This window comes from Hemitrygon akajei, chromosome 7 (genome assembly GCF_048418815.1).
Source record: "Hemitrygon akajei chromosome 7, sHemAka1.3, whole genome shotgun sequence".
NCBI classification, from domain to species: Eukaryota; Metazoa; Chordata; class Chondrichthyes; order Myliobatiformes; family Dasyatidae; genus Hemitrygon; species Hemitrygon akajei.
This window is the reverse complement of record NC_133130.1, coordinates 17,184,653-17,210,689: the sequence shown is the minus strand read 5'-3', so window position 1 is coordinate 17,210,689 and position 26,037 is coordinate 17,184,653. Positions and strand designations below refer to the sequence as shown.

Here is a 26,037-nt window from a genome sequence, read left to right as displayed (position 1 = left end):
TGGATTTGGTTCCATCATGTCACTGTGCACTGAACAATATGGAACATCCCAGCAGAGCAGCTAGAAATTGGCAGTGACTTTCATCCCTTGCTAACCTATAAGTTTATGAAATGGTGACTGTGGGATAAGAAGCAGCATATCAATGTCATTGAAAAGTTGAACATTCAAAACTTACCTAAATTTACAAATTCCTTAGTTGGACAGTGGCAGTGAGAAGGATCTTGGCCTAAAAAGCTGACTATTTATTCCCATCTGTAAATACTGAGTCATCCATCCGTGAACGTTCACAATCACGGCTGCAAAAGGTGGAGGGTTGGGCATGGGGCTAGCAACCCCATCCTGTAAAAATCTAGAGCTACAGAACCACCAACAGAAGTTCCAAAGACCTCAACCCTGAGGGGGGAAGGAATTTCAACGATGGGCTACACCTGGGCACAGTTCAAAAGGCTGGTCTGGCAAGGATAGAGGACTCCGGCAAACTGCTGACGGTGGCCTCTGCCCCATGAGGGGTGATAGGCATAGGTAGATCTGCCTGATCTGCTGAGTTCCTCCAGTATTCTGTGTGGCTTTCCAGCATCTGTAGAACCTCGTGTGTTTATGATGTGCCAGTGAAAATCTCGTGGATTGGTTGAGATTCAGTTAATGACTTGGTGAAGCTAAGTTGCTCCAACTTGGCTGAGCAATGGAAAGTAGCCTTTTATTGTCAAAGCAGGACTTTCCAAAACTCTTCAGTGCTCCCAGTGGTTTTTTGGTACTCATTCTATACAGGGCCTCTCTTTGCTGTCATTTCCTGTGCTGTTGTTGATATATTCGGAATAAGCCAAATCAATCAGGGAAACTGAAACAGAAAGGTTCCACCCACTGAGAAAACAAATACCTCAGTCTTACAGAAGGGACATCCAGACTAGGATGAAAAAGACTTATAGTTTCACTAGACACAGCATTAACCCATGGCATCCTGGTGATGCATGAGTTGTTATTACATATAGTGCATAGGTTTTTTGAATTTGAGGTCAGTTTTGCAGTGATGTCTCCCAGTACCATTCACTGTACACTGGTGAATTTTCATCCTCTTTTTCAAAACCTACTGTCTTACCCCTTTATTTCTGTAGAATCATAGTTATACACCCAGAAATGGACCTTTCTGTCCAGCCTGTCCAATCCAAGTTGTCTACTTGAGTGAGACCCATTCCCCCATATTTGGCCTTTATCCCTCTAGACATTTCCTATCTATGAACCTGTCTAATTGTCTATTAAACATTGTAAGACCATTGGACATATGAGCAGAATTAGACCTTTCAGCCCATCAAGTCTGCTCTGTCATTCCTTCATGATTGATTTATTATCCCTCTCAACTCCATTCTCCTACCTTTTCCTTGTAACCAAACCCGGACAAATCAAAAACCTATCAACCTTCACCTTAAATATACCCAATCTCCACAGCCATCTGTGGCAATGAATCCCACAGATTTGCCACCCTCTGGCTAAAGAAATTCCCTTCATCTCTGTTCTAAGTGGATGTTACACTATTCTGAAGCTGTGCCCTCTGGTCCTAGACTCCCCCACTATAAGAAACATCTCTCCACGTCAGCTCCATCAAGACCTTTCATTCTTCTAAACTCCAGTGAGTACAGGCCCAGAGCTATCATACTTGCTTCATATATCTTTCATTCCCTGGATAGAAGGAGTACAAAGAAGGTTCACCAGATTGATTCCTGGGATGGCAGGACTTTCATATGAAGAAAGACTGGATTGACTAGGCTTATACTCACTGGAATTTAGAAGATTGAGGAGGGATCTTATTGAAATGTATAAAATTCTAAAGGGATTGGACAGGCTAGATGCAGGAAGATTGTTTCCGATGTTGGGGAAGTTCGGAACGAGGGGTCACAGTTTAAGGATAAAGGGGAAGCCTTTTAGGACTGAGATGAGGAAAAACTTCTTCACACAGAGAGTGGTGAATCTGTGGAATTTTCTGCCACAGGAAACAGTTGAGGCCGGTTCATTGACTATATTTAAGATGAAGTTAGATATGGCCCTTGTGGCTAAAGGGATCGGGGGTATGGAGTGAAAGCAGGTACAGGGTTCTGAGTTGGATGATCAGCCATGATCAAACTAAATGGTGGTACAGGCTCGAAGGGCCGAATGGCCTACTCCTGCACCTATTTTCTATGTTTCTATCCATTTATAATTACAATAATCCCCACCTCTATCTCTTATACTGGTAGCTAGTTGCATATACCCAATCACTCCTATAATGTCTACCATCCTTGCAACTCTCTGAAGAACTCTTTTCTTCCAGTTCCAGAGTTCTGTGTATCTGAGTTATCGGCACAATACCCTAAACAATGTTGTCAGCCACTGGGCCCCTGATTTTGCAATTTACTCTGGAATTGACTTTGGAATCTGTAGCTCTTCTTTTGTCATCTGTTAATAGAGCAGATTAGCAAATTATCCTAAAACCACATACTTCAATCTTGCCTGTATGATTTAATGTATTTTTAAATTATGTTCTAGTGGTGTAATTCAGCTTTTTGCCACTGCCATATAATTCACATGTAGAGTCATAGAGCATTGCAGCATGGATACAGACCTTCAGCTCAACCAGTTCTTGCTGCCCACGTTGCCCATCAAACTCGTCCAAATTTCCACCATTCCATATCCCTCCAAGTCCTGCCCTTACATTTACTTATCCAAGTACCTGCCTCAACCACTTCCTCTGACAGCTCATTCCATATTCTCATCACCCTCTGTGTGGAAACAGTTGCCCCTCAGGTCCCTTTTAAATCTGTCCCCTCTCACCCTAAATCTCTGCCCTCCAGCTTACATCTGTCCTACCCAGGGAAAAAGGCAGTCACCATCCACAACATATAATTTATATTCTGTCTGTTGCCTGAATATACATACCTGTGATCCTGCTGCATTTCTTTCACTGTACCTGTATGACACCTTACTTGTTTGTGCACATAAGACATAGGAGCAGAATTAGGCCATTCAGCCCATTGAGTCTGCTCCACCATTTCATCATGGCTGATTAATTATCCCTCTCAACTCCACTCTCCTGTCTTGTCCCTGTAATCTTTGACCCTGACTAATCAATAACCTATCAACTTCTCCTTGAAATATACTCAATGACTTGGCCTCCACAGTCATCTCTGGCAATGAATTCCACAGATTCCACCTCACCTCTGTCCTAAAGGGACTTTCTTCCATATCAAGGATGTGCTCTCTGGTCCTAGACTCTCTCACTATAGGAAACATCCTCTCATGTCCACTCTACGGTACGGAAGCAGAATCAGTCCATTTGGCTCATCGAGTCTGCCCCGCCGTTACATCATGGCTGATCCATTTCCCTCTCATCTTCAATCTCATCCCTTCTCCCCGTAACCCTACATGACCTAACCAATCAAGAACCTTTTAACCTCTGCCTTAAATATACTCCACAGCTACATGTGACAATGAATTCCACAGTTTCACCACTCTCTAGCTCCTCATCTCTGTTCAAAGGTTTCAAAGGTACATTCAATGTCAGAGAAATGTATGCAATATACATCCTGAAATGCTTTTTCTTCGCAGCCATCCACAAAAGCAGAGGAGTGCCCCCAAAGAATGAATGACAGTTAAATGTTAGAACCCCAAAGTCCCCTCACTCCCGTGCGTAAGCAGTAACAAGCAATGAATCCCCCTCCCCACCCCCACCAGCAAAGCAAAAGCATCGGCACCCGCCACCAAGCACTCAAGCGTGAGCAAGGCGACAGCAAAGACACAGATTTGCAGTACTTCAAAGAGTACACTGATCCCCGGCATTCGACACACCACAGGCTCGCTCCCTCCCTAATAAGGGAGAAAGAGGTGTCACCATTTCACAGCGCGAGGGGAGATATAACTACTAACTAGCTGGTTTACGATGTTAAAAGTCCGTTGCGTTGCTTTTTCCGAGCTCTGAGCCCAAAGATCTCAGGTCTCTGGGCACACGGCCTTAGATCTTCCACCTCCCATGACACGCCAGTTTTCTGCTCGGACACCGACCCCGATCCCCCTATCTCCAGGGTGAGCAGAGCTCTTAAGGCCGAGCCCTTGGCATGCCGAACGACGGCCAATTATGAAACCCCAAGAGTGGGTCCCATTCTCACAAAGAACCTAAATGTATGCCTCTCTATTCGGAGGCTGTCTCCTCTGGTTCTAGTCTCCCCCACTGTAGGAAGCAGCCTCTCCACGCCTCTCAATATTCAATAGGTTTCAATGAGATCTGCCTTATTCTTCTAAACTTGACTAGGGAATGCTAGGGAGAATGCAAAAGAATGGGGTTAAGAGGGATAATAAATGAACCATGATCGAACGGTAGAGCAGATATGATGAGCTGAATGGCTGAATTTTGCTTCTATGTCTTATATCTATGGTCTTATGTTTCCATAATGTGCTGAGTTGTGTGCACAACTCCCTACAGTTTCTTGCTGTCACATGCAGAGCATTTGCCATACCAAGCTGTTATGCATCTAGATAGGATGTTTTCTGTGGTGCATTTTCCTATCACACTTGGGCACTATCCACTCAAAACAGAGACAAAAGTAGCAAAATAAAATTTGTAGGGTTGAGTAAAGACAGTCAGCAATGTGTAAAAGTACAGGAGAATCAGTGTTACCATCTGCAGCCTCCTGTTTCTCCAGAGAACCACTTGTACCCTTACCTACCTTTCAGTTTTAAAGCTCTTTCAGTGACAATCCAACCAGCTATCACTGGCTCATGAGCGATGTAGGAACCAAAACTCCAGCCTGTTAGCTGGAGTTGGCTAAGCTACTACATGCCTTGCAAAGTGTCTTCTGCACTTAAAAATTGCTCCAGTTTGTCCATGTTGACCCCTCCCCCCAGCATTGCGCTTTACAGCACAAGCTGTAAGATAGGGGTTCCATTTCCACCTCTGTCTGTAAGCAGTTTGTACATTCTTCCTATTACTACGTGGGCTTCCTCTGGTTACTCTGGTTTCCAGCCATATACCAAATGCTTACGAGTTACGGTTAGTAAGATGTGAGCATGCTATGTTGGCACTGGAAGTATATGGGCTGTATTGGTCATTGGCGGAGATAACACTTCTCACTGCATGTCTCAAAATCCACATGACAAATAAAGGTAATGTTTGAAAAAAATTATATCATTAAAAATGGCTGTATTTTCTCTATGCTGAGCTCCTCATTCACCAAGTTGTGACTTAGCACGATGCCCAAATCATTTTCTCTCAGAACTCAATTATCCAGAGTGTACAATGTTACCTTTGGGGAAGGAAGTTAAACCATAAGGGTTGGGTGGCAGTGGCTGCTGACCCAGCAGAATTTTTTTGGAGATAGTAATAGGTCCAGCTTACAAAGAAATTAAGGTTCCAATTAAAGCAAAAAGAATGTTTCAGAAGATAAACATTTCACTCTTCCAAAGGAAAATCAAGTTCTATTGATTTATCACCTGCTCTGATAGAGCTAGGAACTGTGATTTATTTATTGAGATACAGTGTGAATTGGTCCTTCCAGGCCTTTCTTTAACCCCCTACTTAATGCTTGCCAAATCACAGGACAATATACCATGACCAATTAGCCTACCAGCTGGTAAATCTTTGGACTGTGGGAGGAAACCAGAGCTCCTGGATTAAGCCTATGCGCTCACAGGGACGACATACAGACAGCGTCAGAATTGAACTCCAAATTTCGACTGCTCAGAGCTATAATAATGTCGCACTAACCGCTAAAATATGGTGTTGGGAGATTCAGCATTATCCTGTTGGTGTGCATATATTTCAGGATTGGAATGTTATTCTGGGTGTGTTCTTATTAAGAGGGTCAGGGGGTTAATTAATACCTTCTAGACTGCTGTCATGTTTTTCATAAGGGCCATGATAAAAGCTAGTGGATCCTGCTGCTTTACTCCATGCTGTTTAATAGGCTAGTATAGCCTAAACTCTGAGCATTCTGGTAAGCGATGTTCTCTATTTATTATAATAACAGGCAGGATAGACAAAGGGGAGTCAGTCGATATTGCTGACGGATTTTAAGAAGGGCTTTGACAAGGTGCTGCACATAAGTCTAATTAACAAGATAAGAGCCCATGGTGTTACAGGAAAGATACGAGCATGGAGAGAAGATTGGCTGATTGGAAGGAGACAAAGAATGGGAATAAAAAGGTCCTTTCCTGGCCTGCTGCCATTGACTAGTGCTGTGCTACAGGGGTCGGTTGCTTTTCACGTTGTACATCAATGATTTGGATGATGGCTTTGTGGCCAAATTTGCAGATGATACTGTTACATTCCCCAGTAACCGGGTAATTTACCAGCAAAGATAGATGGGTCCGCTGAGCCTGGTGCTACTATTTTCAAACGTTTTATTTATAATGGGGCACAAACGTATGGTTAATACAAAACATTCAGATCATATACATCATCAAAACTCAATCTAAAGCATAGGTGTAGTAATAATCAAAAATGAGCTCTATCGTTGTCTAGGGGTTAAACGATTTGTCCAATTGAAATATAAAAGTCTCGCCAGTTCATGGAGGCTTTTTGCCGCTTGAGGGACCGCTGCGTGTTCACGGGTTGGAGAGAGAAAATAAACTTGCCAGCCTTCTGGACTCAAAGCATGAGATCGAGAACGGGAGTTCCTCGTTGTCAGTCCGAACTCCTTTTCGGGGTTATTAGCCACTCGATTCCCTAGCTAGGGGATCTGAATCACACGTGGCTTCCGAGCAGCTTCCCGTTATTACGAGAGGAATGAGCGATGGTGTCCGTCTAGTGCGTCGCTGGAGTACCGCCTCCAGCAGTCTCCTTTTTATCATGGCTGGCAGATTTGTAAATGTCAATCAAGGTAGGGTGAGGCCATCCCCACACCACATTGCCCGAGGGTGTCCATGTCCCTGATATCTGGCACGTACTATAGAGTTGCAATTCACACAGGTGCCTCTAAGAACAATGGTCAACTCCGTGGCATTGTCTCTCATTTCCTGGGTCCAAGACCCGAATTAATAGCGATCTTGCGATTCACTTGAAGGAGGGGGCTGAGGTCATGACAATACGAAGATAGGTGGAGGAGCAGGTAGTTTTGAGGAAGCAGGGAGCCTGCAGAAGGACTTGGACAGATTAGGAGAATGGGCAAAGAAGTGGCAGGTAGAATATAGTTGTGCAATTTGGTAGAAGCAATAAATATGCAGACTATTTTTTACTCTGGGAGAAAATTCATAAATCAGAGGGTCAAAGGGACTTGGGAGTCCTTGTGCAGGATTCCCCAAAGGTTAACTTGCAGGTTGAGTCAGTGGTAAGGAAGGCAAACACAATGTTAGCATTTATTTTGAGAGGACTAGAACGTAAGAGCAAGATATGCTGAGGCATTGTAAGACATTGACCAGACTGCACTCCGAGTATTGTGAATAGTTCTAAGGTCCTTAGCTAAGAAAAGGTGAGGGTTCAGAGGAGATTCACAAGAGTTATACTGGAAATGAAAGAGTTAACACATGAAGAGTGTTTGATAGCTCTGGGCCTATACTCGGTGGAGTTTAGAAGAATGAGGGGAGGTCTCATTTAAAGTTATTTAATATTGAAAGGCCTATATAGAGTGGATATGAAGAAGATGTTTCTTATAGTCACCAAGTCTAGGACCAGAGGGCACAGCCTCAGATTAGAGAGACATCCATTTAGAACATTGATAAAGAGGAATTTATGTAGCCTGAGAGTCGCAAATTTGTGGAATTCATTGTAGAGGTCAAGTCATTGAGGAGATTTAAAGCGGAGGTTGGTAGGTTCCTGATTAGTCAGGTTATGGGGAGTATGTAGGAGAATGGGGTTGTGAGGGAAAATAAATCAGCCTTGATAGAATGACAGAACAGACTCAATTGGCTGAATGGCCAAATTCTGCTTCTGTGTCTTATGCTTGTAAATGCCAAAGAACAGTTGTGAAGAGAGGGTGTCTCTTTAATGAAATGTGCTTGCTCTCTAATCTGACTGGAAGCATGTCTCTTTGTGTATAATACCTTATCAAAAGTTTTACAGTCTATAAATTAGTTTGTTCAAAGTGTAAAGTAAGTTTATTATCAAAGTTTGTATATCCCACCATATGTGACCCTGAGATTAATTTTCCTTGCAGGCATTCAGAACAAAGAAATGTAATAGAATCAATGAAAGACTGTACACAAACAATGACTGACAAACAACCAATATGCAAAAGAAGACAAATTGTGCAAATGCGCAAAAAATAACAAATAATAATAATAAATAAATAGCCAGTAAATATTACTGTATGAGATTGGAAGCTTCAATCCCTTTTAAAAAATATTCGAGAGTCACTTCTGTAAAATCACTTTTCTAAGACAAGGCAGAAAATTCTGCTGAGCCTCTCCTTGAATGAAACCCCTGCTGTTTGCTGCTCTATTATTTGGATATCACTTGAACCATGATTTCTGTTTATTCCTTTTGCAGTGTTGCCCAACACTCCGACAGTACAGCCAGGACCACAGAGCGTACCAATAATTGACCCGTCATTGTACAGCGTCAAGCCTCAGGGTAAGACTTTAAGCTCTTCCAACTTTTACAACAGTTAGGTAATTGGTGCTGTGCACAAGATGCCGTGGCCTGATGCTGTGCCAAATTATAATGAGGATCAAGTACTGGCACTGAATGCAGACTAACATAAACCATTCATTCAGAATGTTTTAAAGGGGAGGCTCTGTCATTTGAACAGCAAAAGTCAACGTTCTACTAGCCTAACGCTTAATCTTCTGTGAAGCCGGTTGTGGATACTATATAGCTAAGCTATGAGAATCCTCAGAGGGTCAGTGAAAAAGAGACTTGACTACAGGAGGAGAGGTGGCGTTATTAGTCAGGGGAAATGTCACGGCAGTGCTGTGTCAGGACAGACTGGAGAATGCAACTAATGAGGCATTATGTGTGGAAAAGAAAAATAAGAAAGCAATGACCACATTAATGGGGCTATATGACAAACCACCCAACAATCCTAGTGATATAGAGGAACATAATTGTAACGAGATCAGACTGCTGAAAGAAGCATAAGATTGTTATGGTAGGTGATTTTAACTTTGCATGTATTGACTGAGAATCCCATACTGTAAAAGGACTAAATCGGATAGAGTTTGTCAAATGTGTTCATGGAAGTTTCCTTCATCAGTACGTAGAAGTCCCATTGAGGAGTGTGCGATACTGGATCTGTTATAGGGAAATGAGACAGGGCAGGAGACAGAAGTTTGTGTGGGGGAACACTTCGCATCCATTGACCATAATGCCATTGTGATGAGGTGAGAACCTCTGTCGGTCGGAGTTGACCATTGATATTGCACCCTAGCTGACTGGATTTGCAAGCCTGAGCAGTGCAATATGGAGAGCAAGCTGTTGCCCCCTCTCTCCAGCAGAGACTGATACAATTTGGGACTAGCAGCGTCACAGGAGTTGCCAGTCAGTATTGAGCTCAATGTAGGATTGCCTTAGAGACTTCAGCTCCAGGTTTTTCCTTCAGGATTTACTCACTAAGCCTTCTCAATGAGTGGGTATAGCCAGAAGGCTGTGGAGGTTTGAGATCAGAGTTTCCATTCTCCTAGGTGAGCTGCCGACCCAGATTGGTGAGCCCCATCTGCCAGGAGTGACTGGTTTTTAAGGTGCCAGTAACCTGCCTTTACCACTTCTCCTGTCAATAGAAATGATTTGGTCAGTCCTCGTAGCTAAGCCACATGTGAAGGTCAGGAGCTGGACTTGGTTGTCAGAGGCTATTTGAGATGCACGCCATTGGGAATATTTAATAGGTAGTAGGACTTTGTCCGTCTTACCACCCCCGGCTATAACAACCTTAAGGAACCATAACAATGCCAGTAGTTTCAAAGTACTTATGCAAAGAGATAGGTCTGGTCCACTGGCTGAGATTCTAAATTGGAGGAAGGCCAGTTTTGATGATGTCAGAAGTGATCTGGCAAATGTGGATCGGGACAGGTGTTTTCTGGCAAAAGTGTACTTGGAAAGTGGGAGGCTTTCAAAAATGAAATTTTGAGAGTACAAAGCTTGTATGTGCCTGTCAGAATAAAAGGTAAAGGTAGTAAGTGTAGGGAACCTTGGTTTTCAAGAGACAGTGAGCCCTGGTTAAGAAAAAACAGGAGGTGCATAGCAGGTATAGGTATGTAGGAACATATCAAATGCTTATGGAGTACATGAAATGCAAGAGGACACTTAAGAAAGAATAACAAATGAGAAAATCTGCAGATGCTGGAAATCCAAGCAACACACACAAAATGCTGGAGGAATTCAACAGGCCAGGCAGCATCTATGGAAAAGAGTACAGACAATGTTTTGGGCTGAGACCCTTCCTGCTGAGGGTTCTCAGCCCGCAACGTCGACTGTACTCTTTCCCATAGATGCTGCCTAGCCTGCTAAGTTCCTCCAGCATTTTTGTGTGTGTTACTCAAAAAAGAAATCAGGAAAGCTAAAAGAAGGCATGAAGTTGCTCTAGCAGAGAAAGTGAAGGAGATATATTAAGGACAAAAGGATTGCTAGGGACAAAATTGGTCTTCTGAAAGATCAAAATGGTAATCCTTGTGTGGAGCCAAAGCAGATGGGAGAGATCTTACGAACATTCTTTGCATCCGTATTTACTCAGGAGATGGACACAGTGTCTATGGAAGTGAAGCAAAGTGGCATCAATTTCATGAACCCTGTACATATTACAGAGGAGGAGGTGTTTACTACCCTAAGACAAATCAGGGTGGGTAAATCCCTGGGGCCTGATATGGTGTTCCCTTGGACCCTACGAAGGCAAGTGCAGAAATTGCCAGGGCCCTAGCGGAGATATTTAAAAATCCTTAGCAACAGGAAAGATACCAGAGGATTGAAGGTTAGCCAACGTTTCCACTGTTTTAGAAAACAGGAAATCGTAGGCTGGTGAGTCAGACATCATTTGCGGAGAAGTTATTGGAAGATATTTAAGTAACTGGCTATATAAGTATTTGCATAATCATGGACTGATTAAGGGTAATCAACATGGCTTTGTGCGTGGTGGTTGTGACTAACCAATCTTATAGAGTTTTTCAAGGAAGTTACGAGGAAGTGAATGAAGGCAAGGCAGTGGATGTTGTCCACATGGACTTTAGTAAGGCATTTGACAGGGTCCCATATGGGAGACTGGTCAAGAATGTCCAGTCATTCAGCATTCAGAATGAGGTAGTAAATTAGATTAGACATTGGCTTTGTGGGAGAAGCCAGAGGGTGATAGTAGAGGGTTGTCTCTGACTGGTGTGCCGCAGGGATTGGTGCTGGGTCCATTGTTGTTTGTCATCTCTGTCAGTGGTCTGGATGATAATGTAGTTAACTGGATCAACAAATTTGTGGATGGCACCAAAATTGGGTGTGTAGTAGACAGTTATGAAGGCTATTTTGGTTTGCAAAGGAGTCTGCAGCAGCTGGAAAAATAAGCTGAAAAATTGTTGATGGAACTTAATGCAGACCAGTGCAAGGTTTTGTATTTCAGTTGGACCAGCCAGAGTAGATCTTACACAGTGAATGGTAGAGCAAAGGAGTGTGGAGGAACAAAAGAATCTGGGAGTCCAGGAACCTAATTCGTTGAAAGTGGATTCATAGGTAGATAGGGTTGTAAAGACAGTTTTTGGCGCATTGGCCTTCATAAACCAATGTATTGAGTACAGAAGATGGGATATTATGTTGAAGTTGTATGAGACGTTGGTGAAGCCCAGTTTGAAGTAATGTGTGCAGTTTTGGTCATTTGCCAATTTGAAAGGGTGCAGAGAAAATTTACAAGGATGTTGCCAGGTCTGGAGAATTGAGTTATAAGGGAAGACTGAATTGGTTCAGGCTGTATTCTTCAGAATATAGGAGATTGAGAGGAGATTTGATAGAGGTGCACAAAATGATGGGGGATATTGAGTGGGTAAATGCAAGCAGGCTTTTTACTCTGAGGTTCGATGGGACTACAACCAGAGGTCATGACTTAAGGGGAGCTTGAAGGAAAACTTCATCACGCAGAGTTCTGAGAGTGTGGTATGAGTTGCCAGTGCAAGTGGTGCATGCAAGGTTGATTTCAACATTTAAGAGAAATTTGGATTGGTACATGGAGAGAGAGCTATGGTCTGGGAGCAGATCAATAGGAGTAAGCAGTTTACATGGATTCAGCATGGACTAGATGGACCAAATGGCCTGTTTCTGTTCTGTACTTTTCTATGACTTTGACTGTATAGAATTGAAGCAATAGATAAAGTAGATAGAATCTTGTTTTCCTAAGGTAGAAATATAAATTACTAGACGACATCAGGATAGAGGTTCTTCAAATTGGCATAGGAAATTGGCAACTGCGTGCATTCAGTTCCCAATGGAATCAACAAATATTCCTGTTAAGGACTACTACACTTAAAATCTACAGCACAGCCATTGATACTTCAGTGAGCAACCTTGTTTTAAGATGTTTTAAAAAAAACAATCTGTTGATCCACAAAATCATTGGACTCTGGACTACAGATTCAGATCGTGAGTGCGATTTCCCCTTTAAGAAAAAGAAAGTGCAGGGTCTAGAGACACTCTACTATCCTGCTGGCTAATGAACAATCTTTGTAAAGTAAAATTAAAGGCCTCAAAGCAAGACTGGTACCAGACGGACATCAGGGACTGTTGCATACTTTGCTAACACACTCAATGTTTTAGGAACAGCTTCTTCCCCTCTGCCGAATAATGAACCCATGAACACTGCCTCACATTTTTTGTTTGATCTCTATATTTATATATTGCACTATACTGCTGTCGAAAACTAACAGAATTTCATGGCCTTAAGACCATAAGACATAAAAGCAGAATTAGGCCATTCAGCACATTGAGTCTGCTCTGCCATTCCATCGTGGCTGATCCCGGATCCCACTCAATCCCATACACCTGCCTTTCCGCCTATCCTTTGATGCCCTGACCGATCAGAAAACTATCAACTTCCGCTTTAAATATACCCACAGATTTGCCCTCCACTGTAATCTGTGGCAGATCATTCCACAGAGTGACCACCCTCTAGTTAAAAAAAAATCCTCCTTGGCTTCTGTTCTAAAAGGTCGCCCCTCAATATTTAGGCTGGGCCCTCTAGTTCCTCTCCACATCCATCTTATCTAGTCCTCTCAACATTCGGTAGGTTTAAATGAGAACCCCGCTTCCACCACCCTGCATTCTTCGAAATTCCAGTGTGTACAGGCTTAAAGCTGAGAAACACTCCAGGTATGTTAACCCCTTCACTCCTGGAATCACCCTTGTGAAATTCCTCTGGACTCTCTCCAACTGCAACACTTCCTTTCTGAGATATGGGGCCCAAAATTGTTGTAAGTACCCAAAGTGTGCCCTGACTAGTGTCTTATAAAGCCTCAATATTATTTCTGCTTTTGTATTTTACTCCCCTTGAAATAAATTCCAATTTTGCATTTGCCTTCTTAACCACAGACTCAACCTATAAATTAATCTTCTGGGAGTGTTGCACAAGGCCTCCTAAGTTCCTCTGCACCACTGATGTTTGAATTTTCTCCCCATTTAGATAATAGTCTAAACTATTGTTCTTTTTACCAAAATGCATTATCATACATTTCCCAACACTGTCTTCCATCAGCCACTTTTTTGCCCATTCTTCCAATTTGTCCAAGTCCTGCCGTAATCACATTGCTTCCTCAGCACTACCTACCCCTATCTTCATATCATTCGCAAACTTTGCAACAAAACCATCAATTCCATTAACTTAATCATTGACAAACAGTGTGAAAAGTAGCGGTCCCAATACTGACCCCTGAGGAACACTACAAGTCACTGGAACACTACAAGCCAACCGGAAAAGCCCCTCTTTATGCCCACTCGCTGCCTTCTGTCTGTCAGCCATTCCTCAGGCAATATTTCCCTTTGCAGAAACCGCATGGTTTAACGCATGACTTAAGCTTATTTTATCACTAGTCTCCAAGTACTTTGAAACTTAATCCATAATAATAGACTCCAACACTTTCCCAACCTCTGAGGTTAGGCTAACTTACCTATAAGTTCCTCTCTTTTCCCTTCCTTCCTTTTTAAAGAGTGGAGTGACATTTGCAATTTTCTAGCCCCCCCATGACCGTGCCAGAATCAAGTGATTCTTGAAAGATCATGACCAATGCAACACCAATCAATTGTGACCAATCTCTTCATCAACCTCTCTCAGGACTCTGGGATGTAGTCCATCTGGTGCAGGTGACTTATCCAACTTAAAACCTTTGAGTTTGCCTATTACTTTCTCCTTTGTAGTAGCAATGGCACTCACTCCTGCTCCCTCACACTCATGGACCTCTGGCACACTGCTATGGTCTTCCACAGTTAAGACAGATGCAAAGTACCCATTAAGTTCATCGGCCATTTCTTTGTAGCCCATTTCTACTTCACCAGCATCATTTTCCAATGGTCCAGTATCAACTCTCATCTCCCTTTTACTCTTTATATAACTGAAAAAAACTTTATTATCCTGCTTTATGTTATTGGCTAGTTTTCCCTTCTTATAGCTTTTTTAGTTGCCTTTTGTTGGATTTTAAAAGCTTCCCAATCATCCAGCTTCCCACTTACTTTTGCTACCTTATATGCTCTTTCCTCTGCTTTAAACACACAAACACACACACACACACACACACACACACACACACACACACACACACACACACACACACACACACACACACACACACACACACACACACACACACACACACACACACACACACACACACACACACACACACACACACACTTACTTTTAGGAAGAGCTTCTAACCCTCCATCATATGTAAACATTCCATGATTCCATGGACACTACCTCATTCTCCATGAATACTTGGACACTATATCACTATTTGCTCTTTTTTAATATTTCTTATTGAAACCTATAGTATGTTTTATGTACTATGCTGTATGGTTGCTGCAAATCAACACGTAACAATATATGTCAGTGATAATAAACCTGATTCTGTAAAACTTTAGTAAGCAAACTTTGTTTGAAGCTTGAAAACGAGATTGCTTGCCAAATTTGAACAGAATGTACCAATATGATTTCATCTGCATTTGTTCTTGGGCTACACATACAAACACCGGAGGAACTCAGCACATCAGACAGCATCTATGGAAAGGAATAAACAGTTGGCATCTTGGGGTAAGAACCTTCATCTTAACCTGCTGACTGTTGTGTGTGTTCCTGTAGATTTCCATCATCTGCAGAATCTCTTGTGTTTTTGTACCTGTTAGATACAAATTTTTAAGACATTTCACTCTCTTTGACTATCTGGAGGTTTGAATTTGGCCTGAACATGTGTCTGCGGGAGTGGAGGCATCCAAGATGAATTGGTACTTGTCTGCTTTGGGACAGATCCAGGAGTCTCCCACTCCAAAAGGCAAACCAGTGGGCAGTGCTGCATTGAAGTGGCATGGAGAAACTGAGTAATGGAAATGTCACCACCAAGGCATCTCAGCACTTTACAGTGAAACTCAAGCCAACGTTATTGCATCTAACAGTGCCACTTGAAGTGAAAGGTGTTCAGAACAACACACAACTTCCTTATTACTGGCAGATTTCTGTAAGTTATTAAAGGGACTCAATAGAGGGACAACAGCCACATGATAAACTGTCGAATCTAAGACAAACATCCCTTAGAATTCCCTTTGGATTCCATTGAATTTAATCAATCAGTAGAGTCATAGAGCGCCTCAGCACAGAAACAGGCCCTTTAACCCATTTAGTCCATGCTGAGCTATTTTTCTGCCTCGACACATCCACCTGCACCTGGACCATAGCCCACCATGCCTCCCCCATCCATGTACATATGTTCTTAAATGTTGAAATCAAACAGCATCCTCCACTTAGGCTAACAGCTCGTTCCACACTCTCACCTCCCTTCAGTACTGAAGAATTGAAAAACTTACTTGTAACAGTATCACAGGTATATGTTAGACATAAATTATACATACATATCCATAACACCATAAGATATAGGAGCAGAATCAAGCCATTTGGCCCATCAAGTCTGCTGCATCATTTCATCATGGCTGATCCATTTTCCCTCTCAGCATTAATCTCCTGTCTTCTCCCCCCCCCCCCCCACCCCATATCCTTTCATGCCCTAACTAATCAAGAATCTATCAACTTCTACCTTAAAGACTTAGCCTCCACAGCTGCCTCTGGAATGAATTCCACAGATTCACTACTTTCTGGCTAAAGAAATCCCTCCTCATCTTCGTTCTAAAAAGGACACTCCTCTATTCTGAGGCTTTTTAGACTCCCCCACCATAGGAAACATCCTCTCCACATCCAGCTTATCGAGGCCTGTCAACATTCAATAGGTTTTAATGAGATCCCCTCCTCATTCGTACAGCCCCAGGCATCGGAGTTCAGTGTTCAACTGGCAGAAACGATGAAGAATGATGTACTCTCTGATAGGGTGAATGGTGAGATCCAAGGAAGTTTATCCCTGTATTATCTTGGGTGAAGTGAGTGAGACTGGAAGTGAACGAAATGGAGATGATGCAGGTGGGGATCCGTAAACCGTAGTACAGGGGCAACCATGTTTCCTGAGAAAAGATGGAAGGGAGAGGCCTCAGAATAGAGGAGTGTCCTTTTTAGAAATGAGATGAGGAATTTCTTTAGCCAGAGAGTAGTGAATCTGTGGAATTCATTCTATGAATATAGCCTATTCTGTGGGCTGTGTTCCAGGTGCAGGCTGATAGGACGAGGCAGAATAGCCCCGCATGGACTAGATAGACCAAAGGGCCTGTTTCTGTGCTTGTAGCGCCCTATGACTTTGTAAATTTCCAAACCAAAGTAATTTTTTGGCTTTTTCATGTATATTGTTTCTGTACAATGTAATTAATGCTTGTTGCATAAGCAACCTTATAAACACATCAGCAAATCTTGATTATTCAGCACTGGTTCTGATCTCGTGATAGTCAACGGATTGCCCATACTTATAACTTTTGTCCCCCTCCAAAGAAAATGCACATGTGACAGCCTGCTTTGTATTTCAGAATTCTTCCTTCTCAAAGAAGGCATTAGCAAGAGCTTGTTTCATAAATAATCATTCATCCCTAATGAAATCTGCTTGAGAATTAAACCAAGAGCTGTTCATGTTAGATTTTAGTCCTGCATACATTCTTGGGCCTATGGAGTTCTTCACTTTTTTTTTGGCTTCTAAATAATTTGTATTTTAGTTCAGTTTTGAATCTTTTGATCAACACCTCCAGCCATTAACCCACCCCACCACCATGACATAAGCATCACCTAGTATCACTTTATGTAAATGCAGTCAGTTTATATGCACTGCTGTTGTAGCCAGTCCACTTCAAAGTTCAATGTACTGCGCATTCAGAGATGTACTTTTTCAATCCACTGTTGTAACACATAGTTACTTGAATTGCTGTCGCCTTGAACCAGCCTGGCCATTCTCCTCTAACCTTTCTCATTAGCAAGGCATTTTTGACCACATAACTGCCACTCACTGGAAGTTGTTATTTTGTTTTTGCACCATTTTCTATAAACTTTGGAATCTGTTGTGCATGAAAATCCCAGGAGAACAGCAGTTTCTGAGTTACTGAAACCACCCTGTCTGGCACCAGCAGTCATTTCATGGTCAAAGCCACTGAGGTCACATTTCTTCCCCATTCTGATGTTTGGTCTGAACAACAACTGAACCTCTTGACCATGTCTGCATGCTTTTATGCATTGAAGTATTGCCAGATGATTGACTGATTAGATATTTGCATTAACAAGCAGGAGTACAGGTGTACATAATAAAGTGGCTGCTGAGTGTAGCTTTAAGGTCAAACTCTGCTGAGTTCCTCCAGTGTTTGGTGTGTTGCTCTAGAAGCAAGAAGTGACCATTATGGTAAGTTGATGGAGAAGATCCAGAGAGGCAAGATTTATGAGTATTTGGAGAGGCATTATATGATGATTAGGAATAGTAAGCATGGCTTTGTGAAAGGCAGGTCGTGCCTTACGTGCCTGATTGAATTCTTTTGAGGATGTGACTAAGCACATTGATGACGCTAGAGCAGTAGATGTAGTGTATATGGATTTTAGCAAGGCATTTGACAAGGTACCCCATGCAAGGCTTATTGAGAAAGTAAGGAGGCATGGGATCCAAGGGGAAATTGCTTTGTGGATCCAGAACTGGCTTGCCCACAGAAGGCAAAGAGTGGTTGTGGACAGGTCATATTCTGCATGGAGATCGGTCACCAGTGGTGTGCCTCAAGGATCTATTCTGGGACCCCTACTCTTCGTGATTTTTATAAATGACCTGGATGAAGAAGTGGAGGGATGGGGTAGTAAGTTTGCTGCTGACACAAAGTTTGGAGGTGTTGTGGATAGTGTGGAGGGCTGTCAGAGGTTACAGCAGGACATTGATAGGATGCAAAACTGGGCTGAGAGTAGCAGATGGAGTTCAACCCAGATAAGTGTGAGGTGGTTCATTTTGGTAGATCAGATATGATGACAGAATATAGTATTAATGGTAAGACTCTTGGCAGTGTGGAGGACCAGAGGGATCTTGGGGTCCAAGTCCATATGACACTCAAGGCTGCTGCACAGGTTAACTCTGTGGTTAAGAGGGCATACGGTGCACTGGCTTTCATCAATCGTGGGATTGAGTTTAGGAGTCTAGAAGTAATGTTGCAGTTATATAGGACCCTGGTCAGACCCCACTTGGAGTACTGTGCTCAGTTCTGGTTGCCTCACTATAGGAAGGATGTGGAAACCATAGAAAGGATGCAGAGGAGATATACAAGGATGTTGTCTGGATTGTGGAGCATGCCTTATGAGAATAGAATCATAGAACATTACAGCACAGAAACAGGCCTTTTGGCCCTTCTTGGCTGTTCTGAACCATTTTTCTGCCTAGTCCCACTGACCTGCACCTCACCAATGCCTTGTTCAATCTCACCATAACATTCCAACTGTTATACTCAATACCTTGATTTATTATAGGTTGAGTAAACTCGGCCTTTCTTCCTTGGAGTGACGGAGGATGAGAGGTGACCTGATAGAGGTGTATAAGATTATGAGAGGCATTGATCATGTGGATAGTCAGAGGCTTTTTCCCAGGGCTGAAATGGCTAGCACGAGAGGGCACAGTTTTAAGCTGCTTGAAAGTAGGTACAGAGGGCATATCAGGGTTAATTTTTTTACGCAGAGAGTGGTGAGTGCATGGAATGGGCTGCCGGCGGCCATGGTGGAGACAGATACGATAGGTACTTTTAAGAGACTCCTGAACAGTTATATAGAGCTCAGAAAAATAGAGGGCTATAGGTAACCCTAGGTAATTCCTCAGGTAAGGCCATGTTCGGCACAGCTTTGTGGGGCAAAGGGCCTATATTGTGCTGTTGGTTTTCTATGTTTCTATTATTTTAAGCATTACCTGAGGCACCTGATTTAAAAGATCTCACTGAGATGTTGAAAGAAATTGAGAGCTTTCGTTCAAGTGCTTTACACCATATTGTGAGATCTCTTAAATTGACCCTAGTGCGCACACAGATCTTAATATCTTATCTATTTTGCCAATGCAACATATTCAGGCAAGCTTATTACCGATACCAACGTCAGCAAGTCAGGCAGCATCTATGGTGGGGAATAAACAGTCAGTGTTTGGGCCGAGACCTTTCCTCAGGACTGGAAGGCAATTGGGCAGAAGCTAGAATGAGAAGGTGGGAGAGCAGGAAGAGTACATGCTGACAGCTGATAAGTGAGACCAGTTGAGGGGGAGGTTGGGTGAAGGGGGGGGGGGGGGGGGGATGAAGTAAAACCTTGGAGGGGATAGGTGGGAAGTGACCCAGAAGTTCGCAAAGTCCAAACAGAAAAGCCAAAGATTGAAGTACAAAGTGTGGTTCCCCTCTCTTCTCCTTATCTTCTGTCACCTCTCTCTGGCCCCCTCCTTTCTCCTCTGGTCCGCTCTCCTCTCCTCTCCTATCAGATTTCTTCTTCAGCCCTTTCCCTTTACCACCTATCACCTCCCAGCTTCCCACTTTATCCCTCCTACCCCATCCACCTACCTTCCCCTCATTTGGTCTCACCTACCCCTTCCCAGTTGGTACTCCTTCTCCAAGGTCCACCTTCGTATTCTAGCTTCCGCCCCCTTTCTTCCCATTTCTGATTAAGGTTCTCGGTCCAAATCGTCAGCTGTTTATTCCTCTTCATAGTTGCTGACTGACTTGCTGAGGGGTGTGTGTGTGTGTGTGTGTGTGGTGCTCTGGATTTCTAGTAGCTACAGAATCTTTTGTGTTTGTGATTGATGATAATTTGTGCACAGCATGTTTGAATGAATAGCAGCGCCAAAATGACCAAATTATCTGCTGCTTAGCAGCTTTGGTTAAGATACAATGATAACTTTTCTAATGCAAGCTGGGACATATTTTTGAACCTCCTACATGCAGCTCAGTGCACTCAATACACTTTTTCTGCTGTGGTGCTGATTTCCATATTGACACTACAATGGGTGTATTAAAACAGTCTTTTCACTTGTTGCTGACAACATTTAAAATTAACTCTTCTGGCCAGCCAGAGCTGTGGGTTGGGATTATTTCTGTAGCTGACGTTCCCAAGTCAGAAAGGATAACAGTAAAGAGCATTTGAAGGTATGTTTTGTATCAGAAACACCTTCAAGATTCAAGATTATTTATTGCCATTAAGACATAAGATATAGGTGGAAATATGCCATTTGGCCCTTTGAGTCTGCTTCGCCGTTCCTTTATTTATTATCCCCCTCAATCCCATTCTTGTGCCTTCTCCCTGTTACCTTTGAAGAACCTCTCAACCTCTGCTTTAAATATACCCAATGATTTGGCCTCTACTGCCGTCTGTGGCAATGAATTCCACAGATTCACCACTCTCTGGGTGAAGAATTCCTCCTCATCTCTGTTCTAAAGAGGCTTCCTTATATTCCAAGGCTGCCTCTCTGGTCTGAGATTCGCCTTGGACTATTATTCTTCGGTACACCAGCGTAAAGGAGAACAAAATGATTCCAGGCAGCATTAGAAAAGCACACCCAGTAAGCATAACAAACACAATAAGAAAAACAACGGAAACACAATAACTACAAATATAAAAGCAATGCTATAAAACACAATGTACACATAACTGTTATATACACCCGGTGGCCACTTTAATAGGTACATCTGTACTGCTAGTTAATGCAAATATCTGATCAGCCAATCATGTGGCAGCAACTCAATGCATATAAAAGCATGCAGAGACGATCAAGAGGTTCCATTGTTGTTCAGACCAAACATCAGAATGGGGAGGAAATGTGATCTAAGTGACTTCGTCCATGAAATGATTGTTGGTGCCAGAAAGGGTGGTCAGACTATCTCAGAAACAGTTGATCTTCTGGGATTTTCACACAGAGCTATCTCTAGTGTTTACAGGGAATGGTACAAAAAAAACAAAACCATCTAGTCAGTGGCAGTTCTGCAAGTGAAAATGCCATGCTAATGAGAAGAGTTAGAGGAGAATGGCCCGACTGGTTCAAGCTAACAGGAAAGCGACAGTAATGCAAGTATTCATATGTTCCAATAGTGGTGTACAGAAGAGCATCTCTGAATGCACAACACATCGAACCTGGAAGTGGATGAGCTACAGCAGCAGAAGACCATGAAAATACACTTGGTGGTCTCTTTATTAGGTAGAAGGAGTCCCTAATAAAGTGACCACTAAGTGTATGTCCTCTAGTTTTAGACTGCCCTTCCCTGGAATAAACACTGATCACCCACCTTATCCTTGTTCAAACTCCTTACAGACATTGGCAGAATTGAACAAGTCACTTGCTTCCATGCTGCCAAGATACATTATAGAACATAGTACTTTACAGCACAGTTCAGACCCTTTGGCCCACGATGTTGTGCTAATCTTTCAACCTACTGTAAGGTCAATCTAAGCCTCCCCTCCCACATGGTTCTCCATATCTCTTTCATCCATCTGCCTAAGGGTCTCATAAATGATCCGAATGCATCCGCCTTTGCCACCACCCCTGGCAGGAAGTTCCCCACACCTACCAGTCTCTGTGTAAAAAACAACCCCCCCCCGCCCCATACTTTTGTTAGTATTATGCTGCCTTGTATTAGTTATTTATACCCTAGGAGAAAATCCCTGGCTGTCCACTCGATCCATCTCTCTTGTACATCGCTATCAAGTCACCTCTCATCCTCCTTCGCTCGAAAGAGAAAAGCCCTGGCTCACCTATCCTCCTAGGACATGCTCTCCAATTCAGGCAGCATCTTGGTAAATCTCGTCTGCACCCTCTTTAAAGCTTCCATATGCAGATACATATATTTTGGAATACGTTAGTCAGACCTTCGTTCTGTTCCTTAAACATTTGGTTGCATTTCATCATACAATTCCATGGCAAGGTTTCTTCACATGAGTTTCATATTTTCCCTTTGTGAGGGTTACATATCATCCATACATTTCTTTCTTGATGAATGGCATCAGAAACCGTGCCAATTTTATATTTTAATACTCATAATGAACTCTCCCTACACAATTTCTTCCTCACTTCCCTTTCGGGGCTGTGATTTTTCAGAGTCTCCTCAGTCTGGCTGGAGATCAGAAAGGCAACCGGTGCTCTGGGGGCCTTATTAACATTAAATGGAAATATCAGCACCTCAAAGGGATACCATGCCAGCTGTTGAATTTACTGTATACTAGTCCAATTGAAAACAGATGCACCTAAGTGTGGAGGAAATGAGCTCTGGAAAGGTTATTGCTTGAAGAAACAACAATAGTTACAAGTCAAGGCAAATGCAGTGGTTAAAGTCTGTGCACCAATTTCCGTAATACCATATTGAAAATCAGCAAGTCAGGCAGCATTCACAGAGAGACGGAAGCACGTTTCAGGTCAAAGGTGTTTTATCAGAGCTGGGAAAGTTTAGAGAAGAACAGGTTTAAAAATGCAGAGAAATATGATTAAACAATTGGGATTCAGTTCCCACCACTGTCTGTAAGGAGCTTGAAGCTTCTTTTGAGGATCGTCACCTCATCGTCGTTGAGAGGCTTGTGAGTTCCTGAGATCCCGAGAGTGATGCCGGCTGGAGATTAGCTTCTGGTAGAGTCACCCATGGCGGAAGATCAAGGAGGAGGTTCCAGATAAAAGCGATCCAAAAATTACCTGAACAGGGGAGCTGCCAGAAGCAGTGAAATGGGAAGAAGGCTGCAATAGGAAAGGCTCCCCAGTCATCTTGTCCCTGACCCCAATCTGTGTGGTGGCTAACCTGCATCAACTTCCCCATGTTAAATAAAGTCATCTACAGGTATCTTCCATTAGGTGAATAATCCCTCCGGAGAACGTCGTTGTCAACTTGAGTAATGAATCTACTACTACGTTCTCCCCGTGACCTCATGGGTTTCCTCCAGGTGCGCTTGTTTCTTAGCACATTCCAAAGATATTAAAATTAGGGTTAGTAAGTTGTGGGCATGCTATGTTGGTGCCAGAAGTGTGGCGACACTTGCAGGCTGCCCCCAGCACATCCTTGGACTAAGTTAGTCGTTGACGCAAACATCGCATTTCACTGTATATTACTATGGTCATTTGACAAGTAAAGCATATCTTAGAATCGTTGAAAGAGGAGAGAAGTGCCAAAGGAATGGGGCAGAAGGCCGGAAGGATCAGATTGGGCAGCAGTCAATCTTATCCTTTCTGTCTTCTGCCCCATCACAAGGCATTTAAACTACCAAATGTCTCTCGAAGTCATAAATTTTCTGTCATCTAAGAAAAAAAACACTAACAAACAAATACAAAATATTAATACAAATTTAACAAAGAAAGAATGTTGGAAGAACATCATAGTCTTCAGATGACTCCAAATCAAGTCATGTATAACTTTAAACAACAAAATGCATTCCACCAGCATTTTGTGTGTGTTGTTTGAATTTCCAGCATCTGCAGATTCCCTCATGTTTGCATGTATAACTATACTGTACATGTATACTGCCATGCGAGACGTTTCCCTGAAGCAGGGTGTAAACCGCAGTAGTAAACATAACACACAATAACTTGGGAAAATAAGCATTAAATCTACAACTGAATTACACGTAAAGTACAAAAATTAAATATTGTAAGGTATAGTATAAATTATCCAATGGCACTTCAGATGGGATGTGGCAGGGTGATCAGAAGTCTAATGGCCAGATGGAAGAAGCTTCTACTCATCCTGACCATTCTTTATGCATCAGAGATTCCTGCCTGATGGTAGACTATCAAAGGGGATGCTAGATGGATGGGTGGGATTTGTGCTAATACTAAGGGTCCTGAATACACAGCACCCCTGATAAATGTCCCCGATGGATGGTAGGGAGACCCCTATGATCCTCTTGGTCATTCTCATAGTTCTTTGTAGGGGTTTCTGGTCCGATGCTTGGCTGCTCCCATACCAGATGGAGATGCAACTTGTCAGGATGCTCTCAATTGTGCTCCTTTAAAACACAGTTACGATGGTGGGAGGTAGTGGGGAGCCTTGCGTGCCTCAATCTCCTCAGGAAGTGGAAGCACTGCTGTGCTTTCTTATTCAGGGAGGTGATATTGGGGGACCAGGTGAGGTCGTCCGTGACTTCCAGGAACTTGGTGCACTTAACTCTCTGTACGGAGGAGCTATGCGTGCACAGAGGGGGATGGTTCACCTGCACCTTTCCAAAGTCCACAATCATTTCCTTAGTCTTTTCCATATCCAGACTTAGGTTGTTTTTCTGATGCCAGTCCACCTGTTAATCCACTTCCTCAGTGTACCCTAACTCATCATTGTTCTCGATGAGGCCAACCACTGTTGTGTCATTTACAAACCTGATGACCCATTTTGAACTGAATCCTGTGACATAGTTAGACATCATCAGTGGGAACAGCAGTGGGCTGAGCACACAGCCTTGGGGAGCCCTAGTGCTTAGTGTAATTGCACGAGAGATGTTGCTGCTGCAGAGACTGACTGTGCCCTTACTGTTAAGTCCAGGCAACACACACAAAAGGCTGGAGGACAGCAGGCCAGTCGGCATCTATGGAAAAAAAGTACAGTCGATGTTTTGTGTTAACTCCTGGATCCAGTTATAGAGGGATGTGGTGAGACCAAGCAAGGACAGTTTTCCCACCAGTTTCTGGGGTATGATGGTGTTAAATGCTGAACTGAAGTCTATAAACAGCAACCTGGCATTTGAGACCCCATTTTCCAGGTGGGACAGGACATAGTAGAGAGCAGAATCTATGGCATTATCAGTGGCTCGATCTGAGCGACAAATTAAATGGAAAGCCGGGAAATGCACTCCATGACCAGTCACTCAAAGCATTTCATAATGGTTGATACTAATGCTACAGGACAAAAGTCATTTAGGCAGGTTACTGTCACTGTCTTTGGCAAATTAGGGATAGAGATATTGAAATAGTAGTTGTTTAACATTTTTGAACTCAAGAAGGCTAAGCAGCATGTTGGTGGCAGAGTGACTGTTTCAATTTACATAGCTCCTTCCAAACATACAGCTTATCCAGAAATTTACAGGAGTAATTTGCTTTCAACCAGTATTGACTCCATTTCTCCCTGAGAAGGGGAGATAGCCATAAAACTAAGATTCCATTCTCCTCTCCTATCAGATTTCTCCTCCTTCAGCCCTTCATGTTTTCTACTTATCACCTCCCAGCATCTTACTTTATCCCTCTTATTCTACAGGAAAGGCTAGTGAGGGCTAGTACCAATTAAATAGTGAAATGAATTGTGCAAATGTGGTAACAGGGTTCCACAGACAAAAGTAGAGGAATGGAATGTAGCAACGATGACAGCCAAGTTTTGGAAACTTTACTAATTGTGCATCCATTGTTGTAAGAGAAAATAGGATTTACTGTTAGACCTGTCGATAATAATTTTATTCTATAATCAGTCTGCTACTTAATGAAGTCTTTCTGTTATCACCATTACGTTATCAAAATGTTGTTTTACTGTAACCTCATCAACCAAGAATGTAAAAAGGTGTGCCAAATTCATGCTCAGGTAGATTAGCTTTGGGTATGCACCAGTTT

At 42.8% G+C, this 26,037-nt stretch overlaps 1 protein-coding gene across 1 annotated transcript in view; it reads left to right on the top strand.

The window, feature by feature from the left end:
- vta1 (vesicle (multivesicular body) trafficking 1) overlaps nt 1–26,037 on the top strand; it is a 302,456-nt gene that overhangs the window by 252,961 nt on the left and 23,458 nt on the right. The window contains exon 7 of the mRNA XM_073050440.1: nt 8,447–8,530. Within this exon, the coding sequence (XP_072906541.1) occupies nt 8,447–8,530 (84 nt within the window). The remainder of the gene's footprint in view (nt 1–8,446; nt 8,531–26,037) is intronic.